The sequence below is a fragment of the Prionailurus viverrinus genome, chromosome A3 (genome assembly GCF_022837055.1).
Source record: "Prionailurus viverrinus isolate Anna chromosome A3, UM_Priviv_1.0, whole genome shotgun sequence".
NCBI classification, from domain to species: Eukaryota; Metazoa; Chordata; class Mammalia; order Carnivora; family Felidae; genus Prionailurus; species Prionailurus viverrinus.
The window spans coordinates 106,498,605-106,513,626 of record NC_062563.1 but is presented as its reverse complement, the minus strand read 5'-3'; the positions used below and the strand labels follow the sequence as shown (position 1 = coordinate 106,513,626).

The following is a 15,022-nucleotide window of genomic DNA, read 5'->3' as shown; positions in this document are numbered from 1 at the left end:
TGTTCACCTACTCAGTGGGGTCAGGAGCAACAGCTTGTTTGGTTTTTTTTTTTTTTTTTTCCTCATGGTTGCAAAGTGGCTGCTGCAGCTCCTTTGTAACCACATTCAAAGCAGTAAGGAAGGAGGACAAGTGGCACCAACTACAATTCTCTCTTTTAATAGGTAATGACAAACTGTCCCAGAAACCACTTCCACTCTTTTCTCGCTGGTTATAACTGACTCCCTTACCTGAAGAGAGAGCAGAAAAGAAAGAACTGAGTTTTTTTCCAGATTTTATCATGCTAGGCAACAGGAACTGCTGGAGTTCTTGAGCTAAAGAATAATATCATCAAAGAGGGGTTTTAGGAAAGTACAGCTTGAGGACCATGGAAAAGTGGAAAGGAAAGAACTAGAAATGGAGAGGAGTTAAGAGTTTATTGCTGTCAGGGCTCCTGGATGGCTCAGTCATTAAGCATCTGACTTAGGCTCAGGTCATGATCTCACAGTTCGTGAGTTTGAGCCCAACTACAGGTGACCCCCACTTCTCTGTCTGTCTCTCTCTTGCCCCTCCTGTGATTCTCTCTTTCTCTCCCTTGCTCACTTGTGCCCTCTCTCTCTCTTAAAAAAGGAAGGGAGAAAAAGAAAGAAAAGAAAGAAAGAAAGAAAGAAAGGGAAGAATATGTTGCTGTCAGTCAGTGGGATGGTGGGATGGAGATCTGGATTAGAATGAAGACAGCAGAAATAACAAAGGGCTTAAAGTAAACAGCATGTCTACTCACATATCTGTGTTTTCATGTAAATGTGTATCATTTTTGCAAGGATAAAGAAATTTATGTGAATAGAGCTGCATTTCTGTGTACTACCTTTGTTTTCCTCTGTGTCTGTGACTGTGTCACTCATTCACTCAGCAAACACTTACTGAGCCCCAGCTTTGTGCAAAGCAATGTGCCGGGCACTATGGGAGAACACAAACATGAGTCAAGCACAAGTCAAGTACCCTGGAGGAGTTTACAGAGTAGAAAAGGAGAAAACACATGTCCTCATAGCTAAAACGCAAGTCAGTGAAATGATAAATATTATAAAGTTATGGAAATTCAGAAGAGAAAGTCATTATCTTTTTTTTAATATATGAAATTTATTGTCAAATTGGTTTCCATACAACACCCAGTGCTCATCCCAAAAGATGCCCTCTTCAATGCCCATCACCTATCCTTCCCTCCCTCCCACCCCCCATCAACCCTCAGTTTGTTCTCAGTTTTTAAGAGTCTCTTATGCTTTGCTTATGCTTATGCTCTTATGCTTTGGCTCTCTCCCACTCTAACCTCTTTTTTTTTTCCTTCCCCTCCCCCATGGGTTTCTGTTAAGTTTCTCAGGATCCACATAAGAGTGAAAACATATGGTATCTGTCTTTCTCTGTATGGTTTATTTCACTTAGCATCACACTCCCCAGTTCCATCCACGTTGCTACAAAGGGCCATATTTCATTCTTTCTCATTGCCACGTAGTACTCCATTTGTGTATAAACCACAATTTCTTTATCCATTCATCAGTTGATGGACATTTAGGCTCTTTCCACTATTTGGCTATTGTTGAGAGTGCTGCTATAAACATTGGGGTACAAGTGCCCCTATGCATCAGTACTCCTGTATCCCTTGGGTAAATTCCTAGCAGTGCTATTGCTGGGTCATAGAGTAGGTCTATTTTTAATTTTTTGAGGAACCTCCACACTGTTTTCCAGAGTGGCTGCACCAATTTGCATTCCCACCAACAGTGCAAGAGGGTTCCCGTTTCTCCACATCCTCGCCAGCATCTATAGTCTCCTGATTTGTTCATTTTGGCCACTCTGACTGGCGTGAGGTGATACCTGAGTGTGGTTTTGATTTGTATTTCCCTGATGAGGAGCGACGTTGAGCATCTTTTCATGTGCCTGTTGGCCATCTGGATGTCTTCTTTAGAGAAGTGTCTATTCATGTTTTCTGCCCATTTCTTCACTGGATTATTTGTTTTTTGGGTGTGGAGTTTGGTGAGCTCTTTATAGATTTTGGATACTAGCCCTTTGTCCGATATGTCATTTGCAAATATCTTTTCCCATTCCGTTGGTTGCCTTATAGTTTTGTTGATTGTTTCCTTGGCTGTGCAGAAGCTTTTTATCTTCATGAGGTCCCAATAGTTCATTTTTGCTTTTAATTCCCTTGCCTTTGGGGATGTGTCAAGTAAGAAATTGCTGCGGCTGAGGTCAGAGAGGTCTTTTCCTGCTTTCTCCTCTAGGGTTTTGATGGTTTCCTGTCTCACATTCAGATCCTTTATCCATTTTGAGTTTATTTTTGTGAATGGTGTAAGAAAGTGGTCTAGTTTCATTCTTCTGCATGCTGCTGTCCAGTTCTCCCAGCACCATTTGTTAAAGAGACTGTCTTTTTTCCATTGGATATTCTTTCCTGCTTTGTCAAAGATGAGTTGGCCATACTTTTGTGGGTCTAGTTCTGGGGTTTCTATTCTATTCCATTGGTCTATGTGTCTGTTTTTGTGCCAATACCATGCTGTCTTGATGATGACAGCTTTGTAGTAGAGGCTAAAGTCTGGGATTGTGATGCCTCCTGCTTTGGTCTTCTTCTTCAAAATTCCTTTGGCTATTCGGGGCCTTTTGTGGTTCCATATGAATTTTAGGATTGCTTGTTCTAGCTTCGAGAAGAATGCTGGTGCAATTTTGATTGGGAGTGCACTGAATGTGTAGATAGCTTTGGGTAGTATTGACATTTTAACAATATTTATTCTTCCAACCCATGAGCACAGAATGTTTTTCCATTTCTTTGTATCTTCTTCAATTTCCTTCATAAGCTTTCTATAGTTTTCAGCATACAGATCTTGTACATATTTGGTTAGATTTATTCCTAGGTACTTTATGCTTCTTAGTGCAATTGTGAATGGGATCAGTTTCTCAGTTTGTCTGAGAAAGTCATCATCTTAGCTAGAAAGGTAAGGGGGGAAGATGGCATTTGACCTTGGCCTTAACGAATTAACAAGAGGGGGCAGGGAAGGAATATAGGTAGGAGGCAAGTGATGATGGAGCATTCAGCCAATTGGCAAGAAAGGGGAGCAAAGAATAAGCCTGAAAGAAAGCTTAGCTGAAGAATTTGGATTTTATTTTGTAGACTAGCAAATACTGTTGATCCTTGAACAGCACAGGTTTGAACTGTGAGGGTCCACTTACAGGTGGATTTTTTTGCTATAAATACAGTACAGTACTGGGATGCCTGGGTGGCTCAGTCGGTTAAGTGTCCAACTTCGGCTCAGATCATGATCTCACAGCTCGTGAGTCCAAGCCCCACGTCAGGCTCTGTGCTGACAGCTCAGAGCCTGGAGCCTGCATTTGGATTCTGTGTTTCCTTCTCTCTGTCTCTCTCTCTCGCCCTCCTCTTTCTCAAAAATAAATAGACATTTAAAACAATTTTTTTAAATACAGTACAGTACTGTGTGTCTGAGTGGCTCAGTCAGTTGAGCGACTGACTTCAGCTCAGGTCATGATCTTGCGGTCCGTAAGTTCAAGCCCCACATCAGGCTCTGTGCTGACAGCTCAGAGCCTAGAGCCTGCTTCGGATTCTGTGTCTGTGTGTGTCTCCCTCTTTGCCCCTCCCACACTCATGCTCTGTCTCTCTCTCAAAAATAAATAAAACATTTAAAAAATTTTAAATTATAGTACAGTACTGTAAGTGTATTTTCTCTTCTTCTTCTTTTTTTTTTTTTTTTTGAAAGACAGAGTACAAGCAGAGTAAAGGGGCAGAGGGAGAGAAAGAGAGAGAGAGAGAGAGAGAGAGAGAGAGAGAATCTTAAGCAGGCTCTACACAGCAGAGAGCCCCACAGGGGACTTGATTTCCCCTCTGTGAGATCATGACCTGAGCTGAAATCAAGAGTAGGACACTTGGGGTGCCTGGGTCGCTCAGTTGGTTAAGCGTCCGACTCTTGATTTCAGCTCAGGTCATGATGTCAGGGTTCGTGAGTTCCAGTCCCAAAAGGGGCTCTACACTGGCAGTGCGGAGCCTGCCTGGGATTCTCTCTCTCCTTCTCTCTCTCTGCCCATTCTCTGCTCACTCACTGTCTCTCGAAGTAAATAAATAAACTTAAAAAAAAAAAAAGAGTGGGACGCTTAACTGATTGAGCCACCCGTGTGTTCCTCTTCTCTGGTTTTTTTTTAAATTTTTTTTTCAACGTTTATTTATTTTTGGGACAGAGAGAAACAGAGTATGAACGGGGGAGGGGCAGAGAGAGGGAGACACAGAATTGGAAACAGGCTCCAGGCTCTGAGCCATCAGCCCAGAGCCCGACGCGGGGCTCGAACTCACGGACCGCGAGATCGTGACCTGGCTGAAGTCGGACGCTTAACCGACTGCGCCACCCAGGCGCCCCTCTTCTCTGATTTTCTTAATAAAATTTTCTTTCTCTAGCTTACTTTATTGTAAGAATATAATATGTACACATATACAAAATATGTGTTCATCGACCATTCATGTTAATGGTAAAGCTTCCAGTCAACAGTAGGCTATTAGTAAGGTAAGATTTGGGGGAGTCAGAGGTAATCTGCAGATTTTTCAACTGCACAGGTAGGAACCCCTAACCCTGACTCCCCCCACCCCACCGTAGTGTTGAAGGGTCAACCGTACTTATTGGACTCCAAAAGCAAAGACCTGTGCTAGATACTGAATTTCTACCTGCGACTACGTGTCTTGTTTATATGTATATTTGTTTGTGAACACGTGTATGTTTTAGGTATGTACGTAGCTGTGTTACGTTCTTTATTTTATTTTTTTTTTCAATATATGAAATTTATTGTCAAATTGGTTTCCATACAACACCCAGTGCTCATCCTAAAAAGCGCCCTCCTCAATACCCTCTTTATTTTAATAGTCTATTTCTTCGGGGGGAGATTTACACCTAACCCTGTCTACGTGTCTACATGTGACCAGCAGATGGCGCCACAAAATCATAACTGGCAAGGACAGTTCTGCCTCTTCCAGCCAAGTAGCATCTCAGACCTCATCAGGCCATGGAGAGATCTCCAGGCCCTTCTAGGGCCTTTATCTGTTTCCATCATTAGCATTGTTCACCATTGTGTTCCCATGTCTAGTACAGAACCTGGCAGGTTGAAATCATAAATATGCATAGAATGAATTGATGAAATGCTAACACGCTCCAAGGGAGAAGTAGGAGATGGTGAGGGGTGGGTTGGGGGAGCCAGGGAAAGGAGAGAAGGTCAGCTCAGGTCATGATCTCATGGTTCATGAGTTCAAGCCCCGTATCAGGCTCTCTGCTATTGGTGTAGAGCTTATCTTGGACCCTCTGTCCCCCCCTCTCTCTGGCTCTCTCTCTCTCTTTCTCTCAAAAATAGATTAAAAACGTTTTTAAAAATACACGACCAATACAATTCTCTCTGCCTATTGCTGAGAAAGTTCCTTCTCACCCCATGTGAGAAGTGTTCTGTGAAGGATAGAGCCCCAGACCCAGCAGGGGGACCAGCTGGGTCTATTCAGAGAACTTTTGGCCCAGAGACCACCACCCAGTGCCCTCTGGCCCCTAGTACCTCCTTCCAGACCCTTCTCCAACCCAGCTGCTTCAGAAGACTGTCTCTCCCCCAGATCTGGGCTACCCCCAGCATCTCACCCTTCCCCATGTTAGCACAGGCACTGCTCACTGGCCTGTCCACAAGGAGGAAGCCTCTGATTGTCCACAGTGATTACCACTCTGGCCTTTTCACACAGGAACAGAGAAGCCACCTTCAATAGTCAGTTTGCTCTCATAGGAGAACTGAGGCTCCGACTTTTATAGCGCAAACCCGTCCCCAGCAAAGATCTACTCAATGGAACCAATTTCAGGTCAGCTGCACAGATGAGGAGCTGGGAATAGAAAACACTTTAGTGGTCTGGTTGAGTTATCCACGCCCGGGGTCTGGCTGCTTCCCCTTCTCTCCCCAGCCCTTCCCACCACCTCACTTCTTTCTGAGCTGCCAGCAGAATGATGGCACGCCATTGCCGGTCAAGTCCTCCTCATGGTCCTCTGAGAAATCTCATGGACCTCAGTCTGGCATTCAGGACCCTCTACAAAGTGGACCCCACCTCCTACTCCAGCCATTTCTTCTAATACTCCTCTGTACCCACTTTTGCCCTATGCTCTCAGTGCCTCGGATGCACTAGCACCTGACCTCCCCTGTGCCTTTGCTGATGCACTTCCTTCCTGCCCTGGAAGGAACTCCTTCCCCACCTCTGCATGGCTAATGCCCGTTTTCCTTTCAAGGCCACTCAAATGCTCTCAAATGCCAACTTCTTCTTAAGGTTTTTCGTACTCCACCCCAACCTGATGCGGCCTCTCCCTTCTCTCTTGGCAATGGTTATTGTCAGCTTCATTCTCTTAGTGCTCTCTTATTTGAATGCCAACTCCTTCTACTCAGCTCTAGGTTCTGCAATGGAAAAAGCTGTCTCTTAGTCCCTCAGTACCCAGCAACTTGTTTGACATGTAGTAGGTCCTCAATCAATGCAGAGGAGGTAATACAGCTAAGGGTGTTTGCTATACTTCAGTGCTGTGAGAATACAGGTCCAAAGAACCATGAGCTCTAAGGGACACACAATATGGATGCTCTGTCCATGAGGAGATGAAAAAACACTGAGCACCTATGAGGTGCTTTCCGGCCCCAACCCCATCTCTATCAGGCTCCTGGCTTCCTCAAAGGCACACCACTTCAAAAATATCTCCCCTTCGGGACACCTGGGTGGCTCTATCAAATGAACATCTGACTTCAGTTCAGGTTATGATCTCACGGTTCATGAGTTCGAGCCCCACATCAGGCTCGCTGCTGTCAGCGCGGAGCTGGGTTTGGATTCACCACGCTCTTCTCTCTCTGCCCCTCCCCTTCCTCTCTCTCTCTCTCTCAAAAATGAATAAATATAAATACAAATAAATAAATATCTTCCCTTCTTCCCTCCATCATGCCTATCTCCCTTTCCTTTGCCTTCCTCCCGTACTGTCCCATAAAACCCGGGGATTCCTGGTCCACAGAACTCTGGGGAGAAAACAGATGGGCTTAGGGAACCTTCTAAGCACTGAGATGAGAAGTGATTATCAGAGGTCACTGTCTTGGTCAGTTCCTGTTTCTGGAGCAAAGATGCCAAAATCTGTTCCTTTTTCTTGTGAAAAATGTAGGGGTTTTGACTTCCAAAATTCCCAGAATTGATACTGTCATTGTGAGCTGTCTGTGTTTCTGTCTGCCTGTGTCTATATTAAGGGTCTGCCAAGGCTTCCTGGGCCTGCTCCTCATGGGTGAGTGTCCAGGGGTGGCCTTGGAAATGATACCTCATCCCCTTCTCCTCCCCAGTTACAGTGCCACCCACCACACATGCCTGAAGAGGGGCAGGAGCATTAGGACAGGCCCACCTCTGGCTCCTACTTCCTTCCAGGACCTTGCAGAAGAGTCCCTCCCCAGATCTCGGTCTGGCTTCTCAGAAGCCCCTTGGAGAGGGTAGAAATTAAGCTGGTAACTTGGACTCAGAAGTGATGTGGGTCAGTCTGGGGAACTCTGTCACTGTCCTGCTTCCACACTTGAAGCCATTCCACTCCCGAGGCAAGCAAAGTCACCACCAATCCCTGCTCCCAGCCTTGGGCCAGGGCACCACCTTCTGTGCTCCAAACCTTTGAAAAGGCGGACAGTACCACTTTATGTGGAATCAGACCCTCCTGGGCCCTGGGCAGAGAAATGAGGAGGGCCAGCATGAGAAGTACTGGATGGGGAGATGGAGAAGGGTAGGAGATGGAAACAGGCACATCTGGACAAAGCCAAACCCAGAGGCTAAAGCCAGGGTAAGAGAGTGAGACTGGGCATTAGGATAAAGGTTAGGATCACAGTATGAAGGTCAGAGAGATTTGGGATAAGTAATGGTGTCAGGCCCTCTGGACTGGGCACACCTGAGGGGTGCAGGTGAGAGAGGACAGAACAGGACCTAGATAGTATTCTCTCCATATGCAGGAAGCAAAGATTAGAGCTTTCTAGCAGAATCCTCATCGGGCCCGCTTTTCTTTGATCTCTGCTTCTGTTTGTACTATGCGTACCCAATTCCTTCCTCTTTCTCCCATTCATTCATTCATTCATTCAACAAACATTTAAATAGTGTCTTTACTATAAGGCAAGCACCACACTAGACAGTGAAGTCCACAAAAATACTAAGATTCAATCAGTCATTGACCTTGTGGAGGTGTTATCTAACTGGGGAGATACATTTATAAACAAATTATCCACAAGCCTGTGTGAGAGATGAAATTATGTATGCAGTGGAAGCAATCTGGGGGAATAGAATACAGTGGAGGGTCAAGGAAGTATTCACGGAGAGAGTATGGGAGCTGAAAGCCCAGGTGGGACTCACCAGCCAGAGAAAGGAAGAGAGTAGCCTCAGGGTGATGAAACAGTCTGCTGGCTATAAATACAGAAGTCCTCCATAATGAGTTTCCACTAAAGGGCCAGAAGCTCTTCAAAAGTTCTTCTACTTTTTTAAAGTTTATTTATTTTGAGAAAGAGAGAACATGCATAAAGCGAGGGAGGGGCAGAGAGGGAGACAGAATCCCAAGCAGGCTCCACACGGTCAGCACAGAGCCTGATGAGGGGTTGAAACTCACTGTGAGATCATGCTCTGAGCTGAAATCAAGAGCTGGATGCTGAGCCCCCTCTTTTTTTTAATTATTACTCATTGAATAATAGAGAGCACGCATGTGCGCAAATAGGGGCGGGGCAAGAGAGAGAGGGAGAGAATCCAAGCTGGCTCCCACCGTCAGAGCAAAGCCGTGTGAGATCACGACCCGGTGAGATCATGACCTGAGCCGAAGTCGGATGCTCAACAGACTGAGCCACCCAAGGCGCCCCCAAATGCTATTCTTGACTGGACAGATCCTGAGTCAACCAGCCCCTGTTCAAGCCCCCAGGGGCTACCCTCCTAGCAGAGGTTAACCTGGGCCCCAAACCATGGTCCTCCATGCAAATCTTCCCCTCCCCCTAGTTATGTTGTGGCCTTGTCCAGGGGTGGAACGGGAGCTTTCCCAGGCTAGGCTGACCCCAAGAAGGTTTTCTATCCCCTCATGCCTCCACACTCTGAAAAGCAGCCTCATTACTCAGGCCAATTCACCGCTCAGGCTGTCTCTACCACCCTGCACTCCTCCCCCAGCCCTCATACTAGAGCACCCAGACTCCTGCATTCTCCTGCGGGATCAGCCTCTCCTTCCAAGCCAACTCCTGCCTCGCTCCCAAGGCCTGTGGTAAAGAGAGGCCTCCGCAGCAAGCCGCCGAAGGCCAGGCCTAGAACATTTGCAGATTATCAGGCCAGGGCTTTCTGAAAAACAGGGTAGGCTGGGACGTGCAGAGGTCTCACTGCGCAGAGCTTCAGCACCCCCCTCCGCAGGGGCCCACACGTCGTGTGCGAGCTGTGTGCTGTGTTGCGCGCCACCCCAGAGGCTGGGGGCCCGATGGCCGATCAGCAGGGGTGCAGTACCACTCCCCACAGGGCCTACCCAGACAACCTGAGCCACCGACAGGTCGAGGAGGCAGGAGGCTGGGCTGGCCCGGGGAGTCTCTGGGGGAGCAAGCCCCTGCCCCTTCACGAGCTCCGGGGACGCTCCCGGGGGAGGGGCCCCCGCCGGTGCGGGGGCTGGGAGCCGAACCGCCCCCTGCCTGCGCCCCGCAGCGCCTGCGCACGCTCCCTCGGGCGCCCTCCCCGCCCCGCCCCGCCCGCCCCAGGCCCGAGCGAGGCGCCGCGGGAGGAATTCCAGCCATTTCCTCTGCGCCGCGCGGTATGTGGCCTGCTCGCTGCCCGACCGCAGCGCGCCCGGGAGGTTGGGGCCGGGCGGCGCGGGCCAGTCACCAGCCGCGTCTGGCAGCTGCCCGGGCCCCGCTGTCCCGCTCAGGATTCCCGGCCAGCCGCCCCTGTCCCGGGCCACCAAACCAGCCGTTCCAACAGCCCGGGCCTGCGCGACGCCCCCGGTTCCGTTCCTCTCCTCTCCTCTCCCCGCCCCGCGGGGCCGCTCTCTCCCCTTCTGTGTTTCCCCGCTGCGCCCCCTCCCAGCCCGCCGCCGGCCCTCTGGAGTCCCCAGAATCTGAGTTTGAAACTGAAGTTGGCACTTGCTGCGTCACCTTCGGGCAAGTCCGTTAGCCTTTCTAAGCCTCGGTTTTTCCATCTGTGAAATGGTGACCCTAACAATAGTGCTTCCTCATTTGTGCTGCCTTTACGTTAAGTGAGGAAAGTAACTTGCAGGACAAACGTCAACGAGGTTTTTGTTTCTCTGGGTATCGCTACTGCCCTTAGCTTTCCTAGATCTTCCTACTCATCCTGCCTGTGGCCTCTAATTCCAGCCTAGTTTGCAGAAGGAGCAGTCAGGGCTGGCTTTACAGGTAGGCATGTGGATGGCTGCCTGCCAGCCCAGCCTGCTCAAGACTGCTCCCTCGTGCATGTACAGAATGCCTGAAGGTCCCAAAGCAGTCTTCCTATGGATTATTTGCCCTCTGGTTCTTGAAAAGCTTAAAGGACGGCTATTCAGTTTTTTGTTTTTTGTGTTTGTTTGTTTGTTTGTTTGTTTGTTTGTTTTAATTATGTCCTTATAGTCTGAGAGCAGCCAGACACATACTGATTAGGGAAAGTTGAAGGTGCGGGCCTGGATGATGGGTCTTCAGACTTGGACTCTAGTTTTGCTGTTCTGGAACAGAGGATGGGCCACCACGTGTTCTCCAGGCTCCTCTTTCAAAGTGCAGATCCCCAGAGAGAGAACGTTCTTTCAGGCTTTAACCCTTTGGAGGAACAGCCTCAAGCAACTGGGAGGGTGGGATCCGCTTCCCCGGCCGCCCACACCTGCCTCACCCACGCCCACAGCTGCCATAAATATAACGCTAGGTGGGTCGGAAAGCCCCGGGTTTCACCAGGCCTGACAGCCCGACCGCTTTGCAGACGCAGCACGAAAGAGCCACTCTGTCTCGGTGTTCCCCCAGATGGCCCCTTGTTTTGATTTTGTAACTTTCGTTCCAGCCAGAGTCCCAAGGCCAAGAACAGCCCTTGCAGCAAGATGTGCGCCCCTCATTCCTCACAAACGCTACAGCCACAGACCGCATAAATCCAGGTAGAGACGGGCCCAGAAACACAGGTGCTATAAATATCCTAGTCCAGCCGGGAGAGTGAGCTCTTGGGCAGCCCCTTGCCACGCACCCCTCTCTAAGCCTGGCACTTCAGGGCCACTGGGGCGCTGTAGGCGGGTCTCCCGGAGGTGGGAAGGGCAGACTGCATGTGTATCAGAAGCCTGATTGGTTCCCCTCTCTGAGACCCCATGACTGCCCAACCTAAGGGTTTTCCCTCTACCCAGGATACCTCTCCCTAATTCCCAATCCTAGACACTTCCTCCCTCCTCTGGTATTTGTGGAAGGCTTCTCACAAGAACCCCATGCTGGGACCAGGCTTCAAGAAAGTCTGACTCCTCTTTCAAGATAGACCAGATGGTGCCTTTGGCTGGAAGGCAACCACCTGAATCAGATTTAACAATTTACAACTCGATTCTAAATTTTTGGTAGCACTTTTTGTTGGCGGTGAGGGGGGACAGGCTGGAAGCAGAGTAGATTTAAAAGAGGGGAAAGAGGAAGCAAAGAGGGGATAAAGTCCCACTGGAAATGGGAATTCTTTTCCGAGCAGGCTGGTTCCCAAGAGCTTAGTGGGACTTTCTAAGCCAGTCTCCTGGGCCTGGGACTTGGTGGGGTGCAGCTCGCTGAAGCAGAGTCTGTTGGATAGCAAGAGACTTCACTGGAGAAGAGGTTATTAGAGTTCTCACACCTAAGGCTCAGGGACTCAGACACCAAAAATGTCCCCCGGAAATTCAGACACCTGATGGCTTGGAGAGAGGTTAGCAAGAGCAAGGCAGGTTTGAAGATGATGCGTGAAATGGATCTGAACTATCAGGTTTTAAATACGGCTGTAAAAATAACTGTAAATAAATCGCCGCATTAGAACACAGTAGGTAATCCTTCTAAAAATGTAGTCACAATTCCTCTTCCAATGTGGGAGCATACTCTTTAATCCCTATGCTAAGGAAGCTTTGCCAGCTCTATCTCAACAAGAAATCCTACTTAGAAGTCACTATTCATTCTGCATTTTACAGATGAGGAAGCCGGTACCCAGCTGGCAGAAGAGAGGTTTGAACTCAGGGATCTGACTCCACTGGTCATGACTTGAACTTCTGCTGGGGGATAATCAATTCTGATGGCCTTTCTGACCATCAATGGAAACAACTCCACCGCAGTCTTTAACTGCCTTTAACAACAAAGAAGACATTCCTGCAACACTCACCTGCACCTAGCAGATCTGAGTGCAACCTCATTAAACTGAGTGGCCTCAGGGGACCAACTCCAAGACCCCAGTGAATGGAGGAACAAACTGTCCATAGAAATAAGATTCTAAATGGACTGGATATAAGTCACCAAGGTCAGGGTCAGCCCTGGACCAGCCCTTCTTGTGTGATTTCAGGACCACATGGAGGCCCAAGTGGCCTTTTTACTAAAAATCAACCGTTAAAGAATCAGATGTGTGTTTAAATTTATATAGGTCACTGGTAACTCACTTTGGACCACTGGCCCAAGACATATTTTGTCTGACTTTCATAGATTTTTTCTTTTATTTGAGAGAGACAGAGACAGCATGAGTGGGGGAAGGGCAGAGAGAGAAAGAGAGAGAGAGAGAGAGAGAGAGAGAGAGAGAGAGAGAATCCCAAACAGGCTCCAAACTGCCAGCACAGAGCCCAACTCTGGGCTCAAACTCATGAAACCAAGAGTTGGACACTCAACCAATGGAGCCACCCAGCTGCCCCATCCTAGTATTTTTATTTAAGTTAACTACCAAACATTTAAAATTGGAAGGTTGCTCAGAAATATCTAGATTTTTTTTCAGCTTCTCCCCCAAATCTCTCCCTACACTGACATGGACTCTGACTTCTCCCACCTTCAGGGCTGTCCTATCCTGTCTTCCCCGCTACAGCCTGGCCCATTGGGGTTTGAATTTGCCGACCCTCATCTCCTTCACTAAAATGCAAATATTCACTAAAGAGGTAACTATTGAACCTCGTTGGTCACATACCAGTATGGACATTTTACCATACTTAAAGTATTAGGGAGATTCATTGTGGCAAATTAAGGTGAGGGTAGGAGAGAAAGTGGGGCTTCCCCAGACAAGGTGTCAGGCCCTCCCAGAGCAGAGCAGAGAAGATTTCTAGGGTCCTAGAAGACCATAAGATGAGAAATTGTTCAAACAGCTGTCATGGATGTGCAAAAGAAACATCACCTATTTCTCAGGAGCTCATCCTTTCTTCTAACTCAGCGAACACCAAGCTTTTTTTAGCATCCTGGGCTGCCTTCCCCAATCCTCCTTCTGTAAGTGCCTTGGGTAACATCCAGAAGCAAACCCTGGAGATGATTAGAGGGCCGCCGACTCAGGCTGTGAGCGAGCCCAAAGGAATGGGTCTGGCTTGTGACCAGGATAGAGCTAAGCCCAGAAGAGGAGCTGAATGAAGACAGGGACCAAGTGATTAACTGGGGCCTGGGCAGCCAGGGACTGAAGCACGATCTCATTCACCAAGATGGTGAGCAGATGTGTTCTCTGAAACGTGGACCACATGAGGGAAAACCATCTTCCCTGAATTTGGAAGCTCTTCCTGCCAAAGCAGTTTATTGTGCAGACAGAGAGGGAAAGAGGTTTTGTATGGAGATGTGGGAATGGATGACATAGCCTTTAGGTGGACTGATAGACCTCGGGGCTGCCTCATCCTTCCCCAAATGCCCATCTGGGAGGGTTGCATGTCTATGACTGTTTGAACTCATACTTTTTCTGGCAATAGCCCATGTGACAGGTGTCAGCAGAGCCCTGGCCATGTACTCTTGGACAGGGAGAGGGGTGGATGTGATGAAGTGCTTTTAGGGCTTTTAGAGAAACAGGAAGTTCAGTAACCAGAGACAGGAAAATCTGACTTCTTTCAAAACCAGTGGACAACATGGCAGTCAGAATTGTCGTAACTGCTGGGTGCAGCATTTGGAAAAGGTGAAAAATTACAGAGTGGGGGTGGAGAACTTGCCAGGCTGGGACAGGGGCACACTCTGTTCAGAGAGCTTCCTTAACCTTCCCCCATCATCAGGAGCCCCAGAAATCCCTCCTGAACCCCAACACTCAGTCTTGCTACCGTCATCTACTTTGTATCCAATGGGACTAACCTCACTGTTTCCTTGTCCCTGTTTATGTCAGTTCTTAAATCTCCCTCGCTCCCAAGTCCCCTTCCCCCCTTGCTTCCTGACCTCTGATCCCCACCAGGCCCTGTCTTTCCCCAATTCTGTGGCCTTCTCTCACCCTCCCTAACACCCAAAACTCTTCTCTGTGGCCTCTAGATTTTATGATCAATGGCTAGCAAAATCTCCCTTGTGCTCAACCTATTCTCTAATCATTCTCATTGCTTCTTTCCCTACAGGACACCTGGGTCTCCCCTGAGCTCCCTGCTGCCTGGCAGCCTTCCCAAGCGAGGCCTGATCTTTCTGTCACAGCCCTCATCCTAGGCCTGGAGGTGAGATGGGTGTCCCGCTTGGTCCTCATTGTCACTTTTAGGAGTATTCTTTCCCTTCTCTGTAAACCCTTGCACCTCACATTGAATTTCACGTCATCAGACAATATGAATCACGACTGTCTTCTCTTGCTCCCCAGGGGTTATTGTTCAATTATTCTAGATCCCGGTTCACTGTCACTCTTTCCAATAGCATCTTTTTTTTTTTTTTTAATGTTTATTTATTTTTGAGAGACAGAGCATGAGCAGGGGAGGGGCAGAGAGAGAAGAAGACACAGAATCTGAAGCAGGCCCCAGGCTGTGAACGATCAGCACAGAGCCCGATGTGGGGCTCAACCTCACAAACTGTGAGATCATGACTTGAACTGAAATCAGACGCTTAACCGACTGAGCCACCCAGGCGCCCCTCCAATACCACCTTAACTATTGGCAATTGCTGTAGATACAG

At 48.3% G+C, this 15,022-nt stretch overlaps 1 protein-coding gene across 2 annotated transcripts; it reads left to right on the top strand.

Annotated features, from left to right (window-relative positions):
• Positions 1 to 9,750: 9,750 nt before the first annotated feature.
• On the top strand, positions 9,751 to 14,803 carry LOC125162393 (anther-specific proline-rich protein APG-like). Of its 2 annotated transcripts, none has more exons than XM_047853333.1 (3): positions 9,751 to 10,138; positions 11,019 to 11,109; positions 14,485 to 14,803. In XM_047853333.1, the coding sequence occupies exons 1-2, from the start codon at positions 9,795 to 9,797 to the stop codon at positions 11,101 to 11,103; spliced, it is 429 nt and encodes a 142-aa protein (XP_047709289.1). In that variant the 5' UTR covers positions 9,751 to 9,794; the 3' UTR covers positions 11,104 to 11,109; positions 14,485 to 14,803. The 2 variants fall into 2 exon arrangements, with proteins under 2 accessions (XP_047709289.1, XP_047709288.1); XM_047853332.1 differs by lacking the exon at positions 14,485 to 14,803 and adding an exon at positions 12,136 to 12,552.
• The last annotated feature ends 219 nt before the right edge of the window (positions 14,804 to 15,022 follow it).

Bases quoted from the DNA above. Each gene is read 5' to 3' on its own strand.
- LOC125162393 (XM_047853333.1), top strand. From the start codon at position 9,795: ATGTGGCCTGCTCGCTGCCCGACCGCAGCGCGCCCGGGAGGTTGGGGC. The intron at 10,139-11,018 runs GCAAGTCCGTTA...CTTTCGTTCCAG, and splicing joins ACTTGCTGCGTCACCTTCGG to CCAGAGTCCCAAGGCCAAGA.